Source organism: Phallusia mammillata, chromosome 1 (assembly GCF_965637545.1).
Source record: "Phallusia mammillata chromosome 1, kaPhaMamm4.hap1.1, whole genome shotgun sequence".
NCBI classification, from domain to species: domain Eukaryota; kingdom Metazoa; phylum Chordata; class Ascidiacea; order Phlebobranchia; family Ascidiidae; genus Phallusia; species Phallusia mammillata.
The window spans coordinates 3663959-3679193 of NC_137252.1; the positions used below are offsets into that span (position 1 = coordinate 3663959).

General features: G+C 36.0%; 1 protein-coding gene across 1 annotated transcript; it reads left to right on the forward strand.

The window, feature by feature from the left end:
* Positions 1-7179, forward strand: LOC145209093 (chymotrypsin-like elastase family member 2A). Its single transcript, XM_080079337.1, has 10 exons — positions 1-590; positions 1577-1648; positions 2074-2170; positions 2430-2479; positions 3337-3465; positions 3759-3894; positions 4595-4789; positions 5022-5146; positions 5788-5915; positions 6528-7179. Exons 3-10 carry the CDS (start codon positions 2088-2090, stop codon positions 6810-6812), a joined length of 1131 nt encoding a protein of 376 aa, XP_079935463.1. The 5' UTR covers positions 1-590; positions 1577-1648; positions 2074-2087; the 3' UTR covers positions 6813-7179.
* The last annotated feature ends 8056 nt before the right edge of the window (positions 7180-15235 follow it).

A 15235-nucleotide genomic window follows, 5' to 3' on the forward strand; every position in this document is an offset into this window, starting at 1 on the left:
TGACCGCGCGGCCCTTCTTCAGCACTACCACAATAAACATTTCCAACTTTTTCAAAAAAAGTTAGATATTGCGCTCTGTTATAATGTGGTTTTTGTGGAGGAACCGCGGACAGAAAAATTGGATATTTGTGAAAACAAATGGCTAATTTTAACCGGCGCCACAATAAATGTTCAAGCGATGGTCCTTCCGGCAGTTCGTTAACTGCAATCGCTTTGTTGTTGCAATCGTGTTTGTTTTTTCGTTTTGCGCCCTTATCTTTTCCTCGCCTTTTTTCGTGTGTTTTATCAACGCCATACCTGCCGGTCTGCATTTGCAGTCCTGTAAGACAGAGGAAAGGCTTTTTGCGGTTGGTCTGGTGGTGTGTGTTTTTTGCATTTTTTGCTCTTATCCCGCTTTTTATTTTGTTTTTAGACACTGATGATGCTTTTTATAGCGAAATGCATTTGTTTTGATAAAACAAATAAAACATAGCGACAGATTTAGTGGTTTTTCACACTGAATTTTCTTCATCTGATTTTAATGACCCTGAATCGTCGCGGTCGTTTTACTTGAAAGGAGATTTCAATAATAAGAAAAGAATTACTACGTAGTATGTAGTTTATTACTTTTTGATAACAGTTTTGCCTTGTCCCATACAATACGGGCAGACCCTGGTCAAAAATGAACCAAATTTTTCAACTGATTAATGCATTTTATACGTAGTCAAGTACCGGTTCAGATCGCAATATATTTTTTTGTAAATTATCGGGCACCGGTAACAGATTGAAAGCTTTGTATCGGGCCAACCTTGATTTTTACGTCAAAAGTTTTCACAGCATTGCTGTTACATCGCAATGTACCATATTTCAACACTTTGAAATTATTGTGATGCAACTACAATGAGATAAAGTATTTGTAAATCAATCACATTGTCAGGCATGGATTCGATGATAAGGCAAATGCCGAGTGTTAACTAATCTTAAAAAAGCAAAACCTTTTACCTAAAAATGGCAAAAAATTCATGTGGCTTTTAGCAGAAAAAAAAAACATTTCAAGCCCGTACACAATATAACATCACAGTCAGCAGTTGGCTTTAAATAACGTTTGGTAAGATATCCATTATATAACGGTCAGAAACTAAAATCAAATGGTCTTAAATCAGCCCAAATGGAGATATGGGTTGATGTAAAGGACACACATGTATTTTGTTCGATTTTCAACCAAGGGAAAATGCTATTCAGATCAACCGGTAATGACCCTCAAATTTATAAAATCACGTTCTAAGGACGCAATAATAGCATGAATCAAATTTCGGAATAGCAGTGTCATGCGGTTAAATAGATTTCCGAAGCCATTTTGAAGATTGCATTTTGACCGAATGAACCCACGGCGCGGTTTAGCTATAGGTTGAGGCATTATAATTCCATCGAAAGGGTAGTCTTGAAATAAAAACCATTATCTATTCTTGTCGTGTTGCTGTCAGATTATTCTTAAAACAGCGGACATGGCAAAATTAAAAAAAAATGTTGGTACTAAGAAACCTTTCATATCAATTTCATATAAATTTTTGTTCTGCGGTTTACATATATCCGTCAGGACTGTATATAAGAGTACCAACTGTGAGCTACAAATTACAAGCAGAAGAGTCATCAAACAAAAGAATTTAAAGTAAGTAAATTATTGCTTTATTGTTCTCGGATTAACGAAATAGTGTAATTTTGATTTATGGTCATGGTTCATATTACAGATTCTTTTGCCAAACCGTTAATTTTGATGGTTATGTAATTGCTGTACATAAATACCGCCAGGGTTTAAGACATAATGTCACCACTTTGTTATATTTTATCGAAAAGCCCTATTTGCTGCATGTTTGCATATTTTTTGTCATGCGTAATCAAATGAAAAAATGTTATTTGTGCAGTTCAGAAAACATGTTAACGTTACCCGTTCCTATTTGATTTAATTATTCTGGCGGCGCTGTTCAAGTAAAATAACTTTATCCACGAAACAATAGAAGAATACGATTTAGTGTTTTTTATTTACTGCAATATATTGTCATGAAATGCAAGTAGCCTACTTCTGCTCATTTTTAGATATAACGTCCAAGATGAAACTACGAACCATTACTTTAGTCTTGCCCTTCATTGTGGCTGTCAGTCAGTCCTTTCCCTATGAAAGCACGTATCTGAGGTGAGCATGTTACAAAACGGTTGTTTTTATCACTGATTATAACACAAGCATTTGCCGAACGTTATGTAAATAAAGCATGTCGCTTTTTAAGTTTGTTTGGGTCGTTAATTTTCTCATTGAACTTATGAACATATCTGTGTATAGTGTTCCACGCTTGTGGTTTTATCGGAAAAAATATCTGATGCTATTTAGAAAAAGTGAAAGTTCAATACTGCAAAAATACCCATAAAACTACTCAATAACCATTTACATTTGTCAGGGACTTCCGTTCGTATATTTACAAGAACAAACGGTCTACTTGCCCAATAGGTGAGAAACTTTCCATTGTCGCCGACTATTTGTCTTACAAAGAAAATTAAAATCGCATGCTGACAAAATATAACAAAGGTTTTTAATTCAAAAACTTTTTTTGTATAATTTCAAAAAGTAAATAATTTCTTCGGATGAAAGAAAATTTCAGTTAAAAGTATCATAATACGGTACACCTAGGCGTCACAAGAATTTTAACATGGTAAGACGTAGGCTAGCAAAACCTAGCCTGCTGTGGATTTCGAACACCACAGGATTCTTTCCGGCACTCGCAGTGTACCAAATGAGATACACAGGCCCAGAGCTTAGGGCGCCGAAAGTCGAATTACAAGAACTGTTTGCTTGCCCCGTATGCTGCAAATTTTAGCTTTGTGTAGTAGGGGCTCGCCATGTTGACCAGTAATCGGTTAAAATGAACAGAAATTCATAACTGCGATCATCCTTGTTTATTGCGGCATTTTTAGTTAAAACAGGCATACCAACATCACTCAATTTGTTTTACTATTTAAAAAAGCAAGAATAGGGTCAAATGGTAGGAATAGTGTTAATAAAAGCCTAAAAGAACCTAGAACCATTTTCGTTGGATCAGAGCCATGTGTATCTGATATGCGAATAGACAGTCGCTCCACTAGGTGGGGTCCTTACCCTTTTGTCAGCCAAACTCAAGGCTGCTAGCTACTGAGCATTGTAACCACGATCTATAATATGATTACGCTTTTAAAAGCCAAATCTCTCTGTTCAGACGTGAGCAAGTTATCCATTTAATTTGGTTTTTCAGATCCACCTAATTTTTTTTCCTAAAAATCGATACCCACCGCATAATCTTATAGAAGATAACAAGTTATTTTTCCTTAAAGGTTACCTTCCGTCCACGCGCTTTACTGCAAGATATTTACAAGGTGCCACATCCAAATGCATATCCTGCGGACAGACCTGCTGCAAGAAAAAACAATACAGTGACGATGAACAGTTTGCCAAGAGAATCAGTAAGTAATTCAGTTGGTTTACTGCTGCAAACCAAACAAACGGCATAAGATGTTTGACGGAACTTTTGAAAGGCATTTGTCTCTTTGGCAACACCAGTAAAACGCAACATACAATAAAGCACCACTCTAATAAAGGGGTTGACTAAATTTAAATTATTATCATATACATTGCAAGGTGAAGCTAAACATTTGCTCTCACAGCATTCAATTACATTTGTAATTGGTTTTTATTTCATGTTAAAACGCTTACGTTGTAAACAACCGCATTTCCAAATTCCCAACCTTTTGTGCAGGAAATGGAAGAAAAACAAAAATAGGTCAGTTTCCATGGTCAGTAGCCATTTTTAAAAGATCTCCCATTGGTTGGAAATTTCATTGCGGTGGAGTGTTGCTCAGTGACAACAAAATTGCTACCTCCGCTCATTGCATGTAAGTAACTGCAATTTGGTTAACACAATAAGCTTAGTAATCATACAGTTTGGTTAATGAACAAAAGCGGATTTATATTGTAATCTGAATTTGACTCGAAATTTCCGGCTCTTACGATGATATTCATGAACCTACTTAACATAGAAACACTAACTTGCAAAATGGATTGTACTTTTCGATACATTGTAGTTTTTATCTACCTTGTCTGTAGGATATTCAACGCTTCTGGGCTGTTGCCGATAATGAATACAGAGTTGTAAACGTTCCTGAAACTGCAACCCGACACGAACCCGAATGGTTTTTAGAAGGTCCGACATTAGGTCAGGACCAGCAACTGGCTACTTAGCTAGCTCAATTTATTAAAAAAAATGCTGACACAACGTGTACATTCAGGCCCGAAACGAGTCCGTTTTTTTTAAGAAACCCTAGTCCAAACCCGGCCCTGATACCAGTCGGAACCCGAACTTGGCCCGACTTACAACTCTGAATCAATATATCTTGCCTGTAGGTTATGTTAATCCGAACATGAATATTAATAAAAGTAAACTTTTCACTGAATATTACTCATAAGCAAAAGACAATGCTAACACGTTTTGCCGTCGTTTGATGCGCATTACGATGCACACAACAAAGATTGCAATATCAAAACAACAAAAGTACTTTTGGCACCAAATCAACTTTCTGCAAATTTTAATTTTAGCCCAGACGAAACGACGAACGATATCGACAACACCTTACGAGTAACAATCGGGGAAAATAACATTCACGTGGATAGGGAAACAGGATTAAGAAAACGCAGATTACATCTTTTGAGGGATCTCAGTGTAGATGGTAGTCACATATTGGTGAAGCCTACGTTAAATCTACGTGGCAACAAAATCGGAAACATCAGAGGGTAATTAATGATTCATTATTACAAATAACAATTTGCTGGAGATGTACGCGTTTTGTATAAACTTTTGGTTCATTGAATTGCCCCTACATATTTAATGAAAATTAGATATCGCTTTACAAAATAAAAAAAATGGCAAAAAATAGTAAACTGTTTAGCACTTAAAAATACATTGAAACATTTGTCTCGTTATATGCAGCAGTCTTGTGTAACTAACGCGAAATTACGTTTGTAGGGATGATCTCGCCATACTTCAACTTGCGAAGTCAGTGAACAAACCTAGAATCTGTATTCGAAGCGCAAAAACCTGGCCGAGGGAACCTGTATGTTATGGAATCGGTCATGGGTATACAGGGACAGGTAGTATTATCAGTTTTATTTGTTTGCTTTTTTCCCAGCGTGCAAATCTTGTTGAATTCCATCCTTAGTGGATTTTTGACTGTTAAATCATAATCACAGCGCAGAGATTTTGCTGTTGTTTTATTAATTCGAGAAAAACTAACCTTAACAAAACACAATTGATGCGTTAGCCGCTGCTGACAGGGACCTATTTTCGACCTACACAAATAGACCGAAGCATGGGCGCCGCCACGTAGGGGCAAGAGGGGGCACTTGCCCCCCCCCCCCCTGGAATTTCACTGTACCTCAATTTAACATATTTTGCAGCAAACCTAATTAAAGTGGCAGCGTGGGGATTTGTTACATCGTTAAATGCTTTAACTCTTAGGCAACTCAATAGTGAAGTACACGATGTATGGCTTCATATGTAACAAATTCTTGATGCGGTAAAGTATCAGCCAAAATTTGCCCCCTCTTGCAAAATTTTCTGGCGGCGCCCATGGATCGAAGTACATAAGCTTAACTATCTTGTAATGGCTTCATGCTTTTACACAGATAATATACCGTTTTAAAAGACAATCTAAACTGTTTTGGCTTTCCTTTGCAATTACACATGTGTTTAACTTACTAGGATCAAAGTATTAAATAATATTGTTGTTTAGAACCAAACATATCAAGTAGACTGCGATTCACCAGGGTAGAGTTAGACTTTAGTAACAGCTGTATTGAAATATCCAATGGCCACATGTTGTGTGCCACAGGACCTGAAGAAAGAACCGCCAGTTGCCAAGTATGTATTTACCAAAATGTGGCTTAAATAGCAACAAATCAATAACCGTTCAAGTTTGCTAAATCAACTTTTTATGTTATCAAAAAATTGTGGTCTGTAAGGAACTTGTCCGAATGGTCTGGCGCGCCTGACCCATATACAGACATAAAAAAACGGATCGGGATCCGTCCTGGGAGTGTCCTGGGCTCGAACCCCGTGAAAAAAAAAGTTGTGATCGGGCACGAACTTGGCCAAATGGTCCGGCGCGCCTGACCCAGATGCAGATATTACACCCTGATCGGGATTCGTCCCCGGGAGTGTCCTGGGTTTGAACCTCGTGAAACGTAAGTTGTGGTCACGCCATTTGTACGTTTCATGTGTACTCAACAAATCATGTAACTTTGGAATACAAGACGTAACCACAACTTATTAGATTGAACGTTATTCCACCTAGGCATAAGACTGTATTTTTTTTCTTGGATATGCACCATATAACGAAGTAGGGCAGGGCATTATAACAGTCATTTGAAAACTTCTAATTTAAAGCGATTGTCTTGCTCAATACTGACAAGTTTGAGGGCAATGTTTAATGTACGGTCTGGTTATCATTTTGACCGGTTTGCATTAATTTAGATGGATAGCGGGAGCCCAGTGGTTTGCCGAATCGACCCTGGAGATGAATGCTCAAGCTTCTTTCTTGCTGGTATATTTTCCTTCAAGCCAATATCGTACAATGGTTATTGCAATGGAAATTTTTCGGTGCTCACTAACTTATTAAATAACGCTATCGAGGAGCAAACTATTCAACATAGCGTATTCTCTGCATCTAAACTAGATTACTTTCAGCAAGCAGATGAGAATGGGGATAATGAAGAGTGCACATCGGTGTTAGATAAATATAGGCACATGTTACAATAAGTTTGTTGTTTATTTCAATGCGTGTGGTGTATTGTTTCAAATCACGTCTTTTCAGTCGAACAAAAAACTGACGTTTACAATGCACTTTTCAAGCAGTCATGACTTTCCTTGTTTTCTGCACGTGTTTGCAGTATTTTCACACCAAGTTGAAAACCTTCGTGATCTACAAATTATCGTGTATCATATCCTAATACTAAATACCCACGACCGCCTATGATTTAATGTTTTATGCCATATCTTAGTGTTGTTGTACTTTATTATTTTCGTTGTGCAATGCTTTATCGGACCGGAAACGTATTTGACCATGATTACCGCCTTGTACATATTTTTGGTTTAGTTTGTCTTTACATTACACGGAATGAATTTATTGTCTTTGCAGCTTCTGCAGCATGTAATCACAAAGAAGAGACATGGTAGTGCTGCTGGCGTTTGTACTGTTGGTTTATTCTGAAACGCTAAACTTGCCCTTGGAAAAGATCAGATTTTGTAGCTAACAATGCTACTGTACACATTTAACACACCTTAGCACAAAACAACAATACATGCCTTTAATGAATAGAAACAATATCAATAAAACCACATCACTTTTTCCACAATCACATAGAAATATGATACCTTAGTTATCTAACGTTTGAAGATGTTTAAAACGTTCCATCGTATTACAATAAGATAAATTGAAATATATTTATAATGGTGAACGCATTAGTTTTGACACTTGCTATTTTGTTTTTCTTTAATGAAAATATAAACTAGATTTGTTAGACGAAAGTCACATATTGGAATTTTACACCAAATCAAACTAAGATGGGTACACTATTCTTGTTACGCCTACTAGAAGGTGAATTGTGGTTTATGAGAACCGCAGCGCGATTTTATGAAGAGCAAAATGTCAGCAGGTCAGTAAATGTAAATCAGCCACAGACTTGGGTTGGTTTTGTGGTTGGTAAATCATTTAAATTCTTCTTAAACGAGATCGTAGCGGTACATTTTAGGCACCTTGTATTTCCTGTAGTGGTTGGATGGTATTTTGTTCTTGGCCTAATTCCTCATACTTGCTCGTTGAAACAGAAAATCCTTAGGTCATTGCTGGTTCTGTGCTGCACATTTAGTGGTAAAATTATGTGTTACAAAGACATTAAGACAGTAAATACCAACTGTTCGCGGGCAACTGCTCTATGGCCACTAATAAAAACGATACAAACACAAATGACACATTCTTTCAACTGAACAATTTAACGAATACAAAACACTGATATATATGTTAATTATTGTAGTAGCTTGCCCAAATCAGAAACACAAACAGTTTGTTACAACAGACAGTATACCTAAACCCAATAAAGCTTACCCTCAACAAGAAGTTGAAACGGTACTTTAAAATAAATCACATTTGTAGTTTTAGTACGTCAAAATTGAAACTAATAAACATGAACTAATATTTGTGGTAAGGTTTGGTTTTGCGTTGAAATGCGACGAGCTTGATTCGAGCATTACTTTACACTCGGCATCATTTTTGACTCATTTTTTCCAGCTTGGTTTCGGTTCGAGTTTTGTACGGTTGAGTTTGACCGAGTTCGAGTCCCAATTTCATGCTCAATTACCACTCTGACTTGATCAAGCCTATTCGATAACAACGTTGGAAGAAGCATGAAAAAGATTTGGCTTTACCAGATCAAATTATAATAAAAGCTATAATACAAGCTACAAGCTATAATACAAAATCAATAAAACGCATTTACAAAAATGTATTTGGACATCAATAATAATTCAAAAAGAGTTGATGCTCTGTTTATGGGAGGTTCGTCGTGTGCGCTTTTTATCAGCAAAAAGTTTGATAAAATAGAAAAACAACACTGTGAAACCAAACTTGTTTGTAAATTTTTAAACGCATTTGCCCAAGCATATTGGTACTCATCTGCATTGACCTATGAAACAAACCACAAACGAAACACGCGGCAGAGGAAACCAAGATGTTACCATAAGGTATCAACCGAATTAATTGTGGTCATGTTTACCTGGTTCAATTTCCTGTTGTGTCAGTATATATTCAGGTTGATTTGGTGGAATATCGATAAAACATCAAAAAGTGTGGACAGAAGAGAATTCTTGAAAGGTAAAGTAGTTGTGTTGTAATGACGGTTATTCGGAAGCCCATGCTCCGATTATAGATTTGTAACGTAGTTAAAACTATAGTCTTTCCTCTTTTAATGTTACTGTAGGTTCCCTCTGTCAGTGACACTTTTTGCGAGTTTGTCAAATAACGATGTATATTAACACCGACAAGTTCACGCCCAAAAGCGAACCTTCGTTAACTAAAACGTGTGTCCTGAAGTTTCGGCCTGAACGTCACTCTATATATTTTTAGTTTGCCTACCTCATGGTAAATTTGTATTTTTTTACTAGGGGAATCAAGAATGGTTCGAATTGAATTGTTTGCCTTGGTGTTTGTCAATATTCTTCTTTTCGTTGAACCAAAGTCGGGAATATGGCCAAACATACGGTAAGCAATAAACTTGTATGATGCAACAAACTGGGCAGGTCTAGCTAGCATTTGCAAAACAAAGGATCATGTAGTTGTAACATAACATTGATTAAAAAAACTTGAGAAATGCCAAGTAATGGACATGGTTGTACACATTTGTACAAACCTGTCTTGCCAAAATTTTTGCGGTTAATAATAGATATAGCTCTTGTCACGTTCGATGAAACTAATTATTTATGTTGGTTTTAAAAATTCTAATTTCGTTATAATTCAGAAGTTCGGGTGACGAAAAACTTATTGCTTCAACATGCGTAAAGTTACCTTGTTTATTTGATTCTTTCTTTTCAACAATACGTTTTTTAGATCTCAGAATGCCAAACGAAGTGTTTGTTCACGAGGTTAGTTAACCTACCGACACTTAATACAAATATTAAAATATTTGGATTTATAAACATATGGACAAAATTCCTTGAAAACACCCGTTATACTTGCTGGGTGCGTTTATTTTGTTTTCTTGTAAACCGGGTCCAAACTTGATTTGAAAAAGGTGTTATTAAGCCCAGATTATTTCAAACAATTGGATTTACTTAGAGACATGGTAGTGCTGCTGGCGTTTGTACTGTTGGTTTATTCTGAAACGCTAAACTTGCCCTTGGAAAAGATCAGATTTTGTAGCTAACAATGCTACTGTACACATTTAACACACCTTAGCACAAAACAACAATACATGCCTTTAATGAATAGAAACAATATCAATAAAACCACATCACTTTTTCCACAATCACATAGAAATATGATACCTTAGTTATCTAACGTTTGAAGATGTTTAAAACGTTCCATCGTATTACAATAAGATAAATTGAAATATATTTATAATGGTGAACGCATTAGTTTTGACACTTGCTATTTTGTTTTTCTTTAATGAAAATATAAACTAGATTTGTTAGACGAAAGTCACATATTGGAATTTTACACCAAATCAAACTAAGATGGGTACACTATTCTTGTTACGCCTACTAGAAGGTGAATTGTGGTTTATGAGAACCGCAGCGCGATTTTATGAAGAGCAAAATGTCAGCAGGTCAGTAAATGTAAATCAGCCACAGACTTGGGTTGGTTTTGTGGTTGGTAAATCATTTAAATTCTTCTTAAACGAGATCGTAGCGGTACATTTTAGGCACCTTGTATTTCCTGTAGTGGTTGGATGGTATTTTGTTCTTGGCCTAATTCCTCATACTTGCTCGTTGAAACAGAAAATCCTTAGGTCATTGCTGGTTCTGTGCTGCACATTTAGTGGTAAAATTATGTGTTACAAAGACATTAAGACAGTAAATACCAACTGTTCGCGGGCAACTGCTCTATGGCCACTAATAAAAACGATACAAACACAAATGACACATTCTTTCAACTGAACAATTTAACGAATACAAAACACTGATATATATGTTAATTATTGTAGTAGCTTGCCCAAATCAGAAACACAAACAGTTTGTTACAACAGACAGTATACCTAAACCCAATAAAGCTTACCCTCAACAAGAAGTTGAAACGGTACTTTAAAATAAATCACATTTGTAGTTTTAGTACGTCAAAATTGAAACTAATAAACATGAACTAATATTTGTGGTAAGGTTTGGTTTTGCGTTGAAATGCGACGAGCTTGATTCGAGCATTACTTTACACTCGGCATCATTTTTGACTCATTTTTTCCAGCTTGGTTTCGGTTCGAGTTTTGTACGGTTGAGTTTGACCGAGTTCGAGTCCCAATTTCATGCTCAATTACCACTCTGACTTGATCAAGCCTATTCGATAACAACGTTGGAAGAAGCATGAAAAAGATTTGGCTTTACCAGATCAAATTATAATAAAAGCTATAATACAAGCTACAAGCTATAATACAAAATCAATAAAACGCATTTACAAAAATGTATTTGGACATCAATAATAATTCAAAAAGAGTTGATGCTCTGTTTATGGGAGGTTCGTCGTGTGCGCTTTTTATCAGCAAAAAGTTTGATAAAATAGAAAAACAACACTGTGAAACCAAACTTGTTTGTAAATTTTTAAACGCATTTGCCCAAGCATATTGGTACTCATCTGCATTGACCTATGAAACAAACCACAAACGAAACACGCGGCAGAGGAAACCAAGATGTTACCATAAGGTATCAACCGAATTAATTGTGGTCATGTTTACCTGGTTCAATTTCCTGTTGTGTCAGTATATATTCAGGTTGATTTGGTGGAATATCGATAAAACATCAAAAAGTGTGGACAGAAGAGAATTCTTGAAAGGTAAAGTAGTTGTGTTGTAATGACGGTTATTCGGAAGCCCATGCTCCGATTATAGATTTGTAACGTAGTTAAAACTATAGTCTTTCCTCTTTTAATGTTACTGTAGGTTCCCTCTGTCAGTGACACTTTTTGCGAGTTTGTCAAATAACGATGTATATTAACACCGACAAGTTCACGCCCAAAAGCGAACCTTCGTTAACTAAAACGTGTGTCCTGAAGTTTCGGCCTGAACGTCACTCTATATATTTTTAGTTTGCCTACCTCATGGTAAATTTGTATTTTTTTACTAGGGGAATCAAGAATGGTTCGAATTGAATTGTTTGCCTTGGTGTTTGTCAATATTCTTCTTTTCGTTGAACCAAAGTCGGGAATATGGCCAAACATACGGTAAGCAATAAACTTGTATGATGCAACAAACTGGGCAGGTCTAGCTAGCATTTGCAAAACAAAGGATCATGTAGTTGTAACATAACATTGATTAAAAAAACTTGAGAAATGCCAAGTAATGGACATGGTTGTACACATTTGTACAAACCTGTCTTGCCAAAATTTTTGCGGTTAATAATAGATATAGCTCTTGTCACGTTCGATGAAACTAATTATTTATGTTGGTTTTAAAAATTCTAATTTCGTTATAATTCAGAAGTTCGGGTGACGAAAAACTTATTGCTTCAACATGCGTAAAGTTACCTTGTTTATTTGATTCTTTCTTTTCAACAATACGTTTTTTAGATCTCAGAATGCCAAACGAAGTGTTTGTTCACGAGGTTAGTTAACCTACCGACACTTAATACAAATATTAAAATATTTGGATTTATAAACATATGGACAAAATTCCTTGAAAACACCCGTTATACTTGCTGGGTGCGTTTATTTTGTTTTCTTGTAAACCGGGTCCAAACTTGATTTGAAAAAGGTGTTATTAAGCCCAGATTATTTCAAACAATTGGATTTACTTTGTAAAGTATGACCCAAACATCTACGTTTTATTCAAACTGAATCCCAAATCCACGCTGACTTACAACTTTGTAATCCCACAAAGTTTCCAAGTTACCACGTTGCTTGCAGGTTATTACCCGTCAACAGCATTTACAATGAGCTACGACTTTGAGTGCATTTCTTGTGGGCAAACCTGCTGCAAGAGGAAAAGGCGGGTAAAAAATTGGAACGAAGAGCTCCTCGACAAGCGAATAAGTAAGCGATGCGTTTTTTTACGTTTGAAATCAACAAACGATACAAAATAACTACCACAAAACAAATTGGTTATAAATGCAACAAGCAAAATTCCTTCTTTCAAACTGTATGCATTGAGAATGAAGACAACAATATATAAACGAGCAGAAAGTCATACCAAAAAAATAAGAAAAACAAGCCATTTCCTGATATGTTAATATTCAATTAAGTTGTTAATCTGGGGTGTGGATAAATATTTGGGCTTGAAATCGATCCAAGTCTGGCATAATTTGGGGAATCAGCCTGCAGTAAAATACTAAATTTTGCTGTACCTGTATTGTTTATACGTCACCTGGCAACAAATCCTTCATGGATCGGTACTTGACTGCTGCGTTGGTCATCGGTTCCTCGCTTAGAGGCGCCACAGAGCTTCAGTTATCTTTAATAATGTTCTAAAACAATTCAGGACATAAAAAGTTTATTTTATCGTTTACAAATACAAATATTTTTTGTCAGTTAACCAGCATTAAAACCACTGCTATTCCCGTTAACATACCAGTGCAATGTGACCTCAAATTGCATCAGTACGCTTCCTCTAAGACGCTTAATTTCACAAGAAAATTTTAACGTACACACAAAAATTACAACAACTTGGGACACTTTAATGTGTGCGACAGACACAGGCACAATCTTATGTCGCAAATAAATCTTGCTTAAGTTTTTTACATGTAGATGATTTTTTTCAGGGAACGGAAAAAATGCACGACGTGGACAGTTTCCTTGGTCAGTGGCCATTTTCCAAAAAAAATTTGTAGGTAATTTTATGAAATGGAAATACATCTGCGGCGGCGTTCTTCTAAGCGGGAGTGTCATCGCTACAGCTGGACATTGTATTCAGTAAGTTTCATCTGATTAAATACTATGGCAGTTAAATATTTGATCCAAGGGCAGTGTCACATGTTTTTTGCAAGTCACTGAGTGATCTACGCTTATATTTCCAAACAAGATAAAAACGAAAATATTTTGTCTTGTATGTCGAAAAATATGAGCAGTGGACCCCTATTTCTTTCAGGTGTTATATTTTATGTTGCCAAAACGATTTGTAATTGCTTATAAAAACACATCAAAAATCTATATTATTACCTATTTCGCAGTAACAAAACTTTTGTTGAAAATCTACGCGTGACGGTTGGTGAGGTGGATATCGAAATTGATAGAAACGGAATAAGGCAACGTAACGTTACCGAGCTGAAACGTCTCATACCCTCCAAAACGAAAATAGAAAAGGATGATCAAAAGCCCGATAGAAAAGATAAATGGACTGGACCGCGTATTAGAAGGTTAGTTTAGGCACGTGCAAATTTGTTATCTTTGCGGTAACTGTTAAAAAGTTTGTTGATGATAATTTAAAACTAAAAAGTTTGCTGAGCTTTAAACGTTTTTTGTTCGATTGTTGCACCTTTACCTACGATTTTATCGTTAATTACGAAGGTTATTGTGTAGCTAAGCATAGGCGCCGGCAGAAAACGTACATACTTGTACATAAATTTGTACATATAGGTATAAATTATATGCAGTAGAATGGCGCTCCCTAAAGCGTGAAACTATCTACGATGTAAAAAAAATAATTGTAGCATCGATCACGTGGACCATTTTGTAACGTTAACGAGAAACGGCATTAACAAAAATCTGACGGACATCGTTCAAATCGCTTGTTCATACGTGCACTGACTGTCTCTCCTTTACTTCTTTCGAACATGTTACATTTTAAATCGTCCTTTTTAGGCACAATATCTTAATTTTGAGATACATTAAAATTCCAACTGCTAGATAGATTTACATTATTGTGAAATGTCACAGAAGGGATTTAGCCTTGTTGATTCTGGAAGAAGAAGTGACAAATCCACGCATCTGTCTTCGAAATAAACATATTCGTCAGAATGATCCCGTCTGTTATGGCATCGGACATGGAAAGAATGAACAAGGTGCATAATGTTGGTAGAGCTATTAACACCATACCTCACGGGAGACCCACATTTAGCTAACTTTTGATAGGTGACGTAAAGAGCTGAATTATTTATTTAGCGGCTAAAGATGGGTTGGATTGGGAAATAAGTTTTTAAAATTTTACATAACTCACTAAGTTTTTTGCTTTTTAATTGAATTTCAAATGTTAATACCTTACCCCGACCCTAATAGCTCTAACCGAAAACATTATTAGAAATATAACGTTTCAAATGTAAAAATTGTTCTTTACGCCACCTATCGAAAATTAGCCAATTTTTTTATGTAGTTAGTAGATTTTCCCATAATGTTTTTTCAATGTACTGACACGAGTGACTTTAATTTTTGTTTCAAATTCTGGAGAATACCAGTTATGTGCCCGAAAAACTGCCGTTGAAAAACGGATTGAAAACTCGACCTCTTATATATCACAAAAAGTGGACTGGCCATGGCAATGGTTCTCAAACTATGT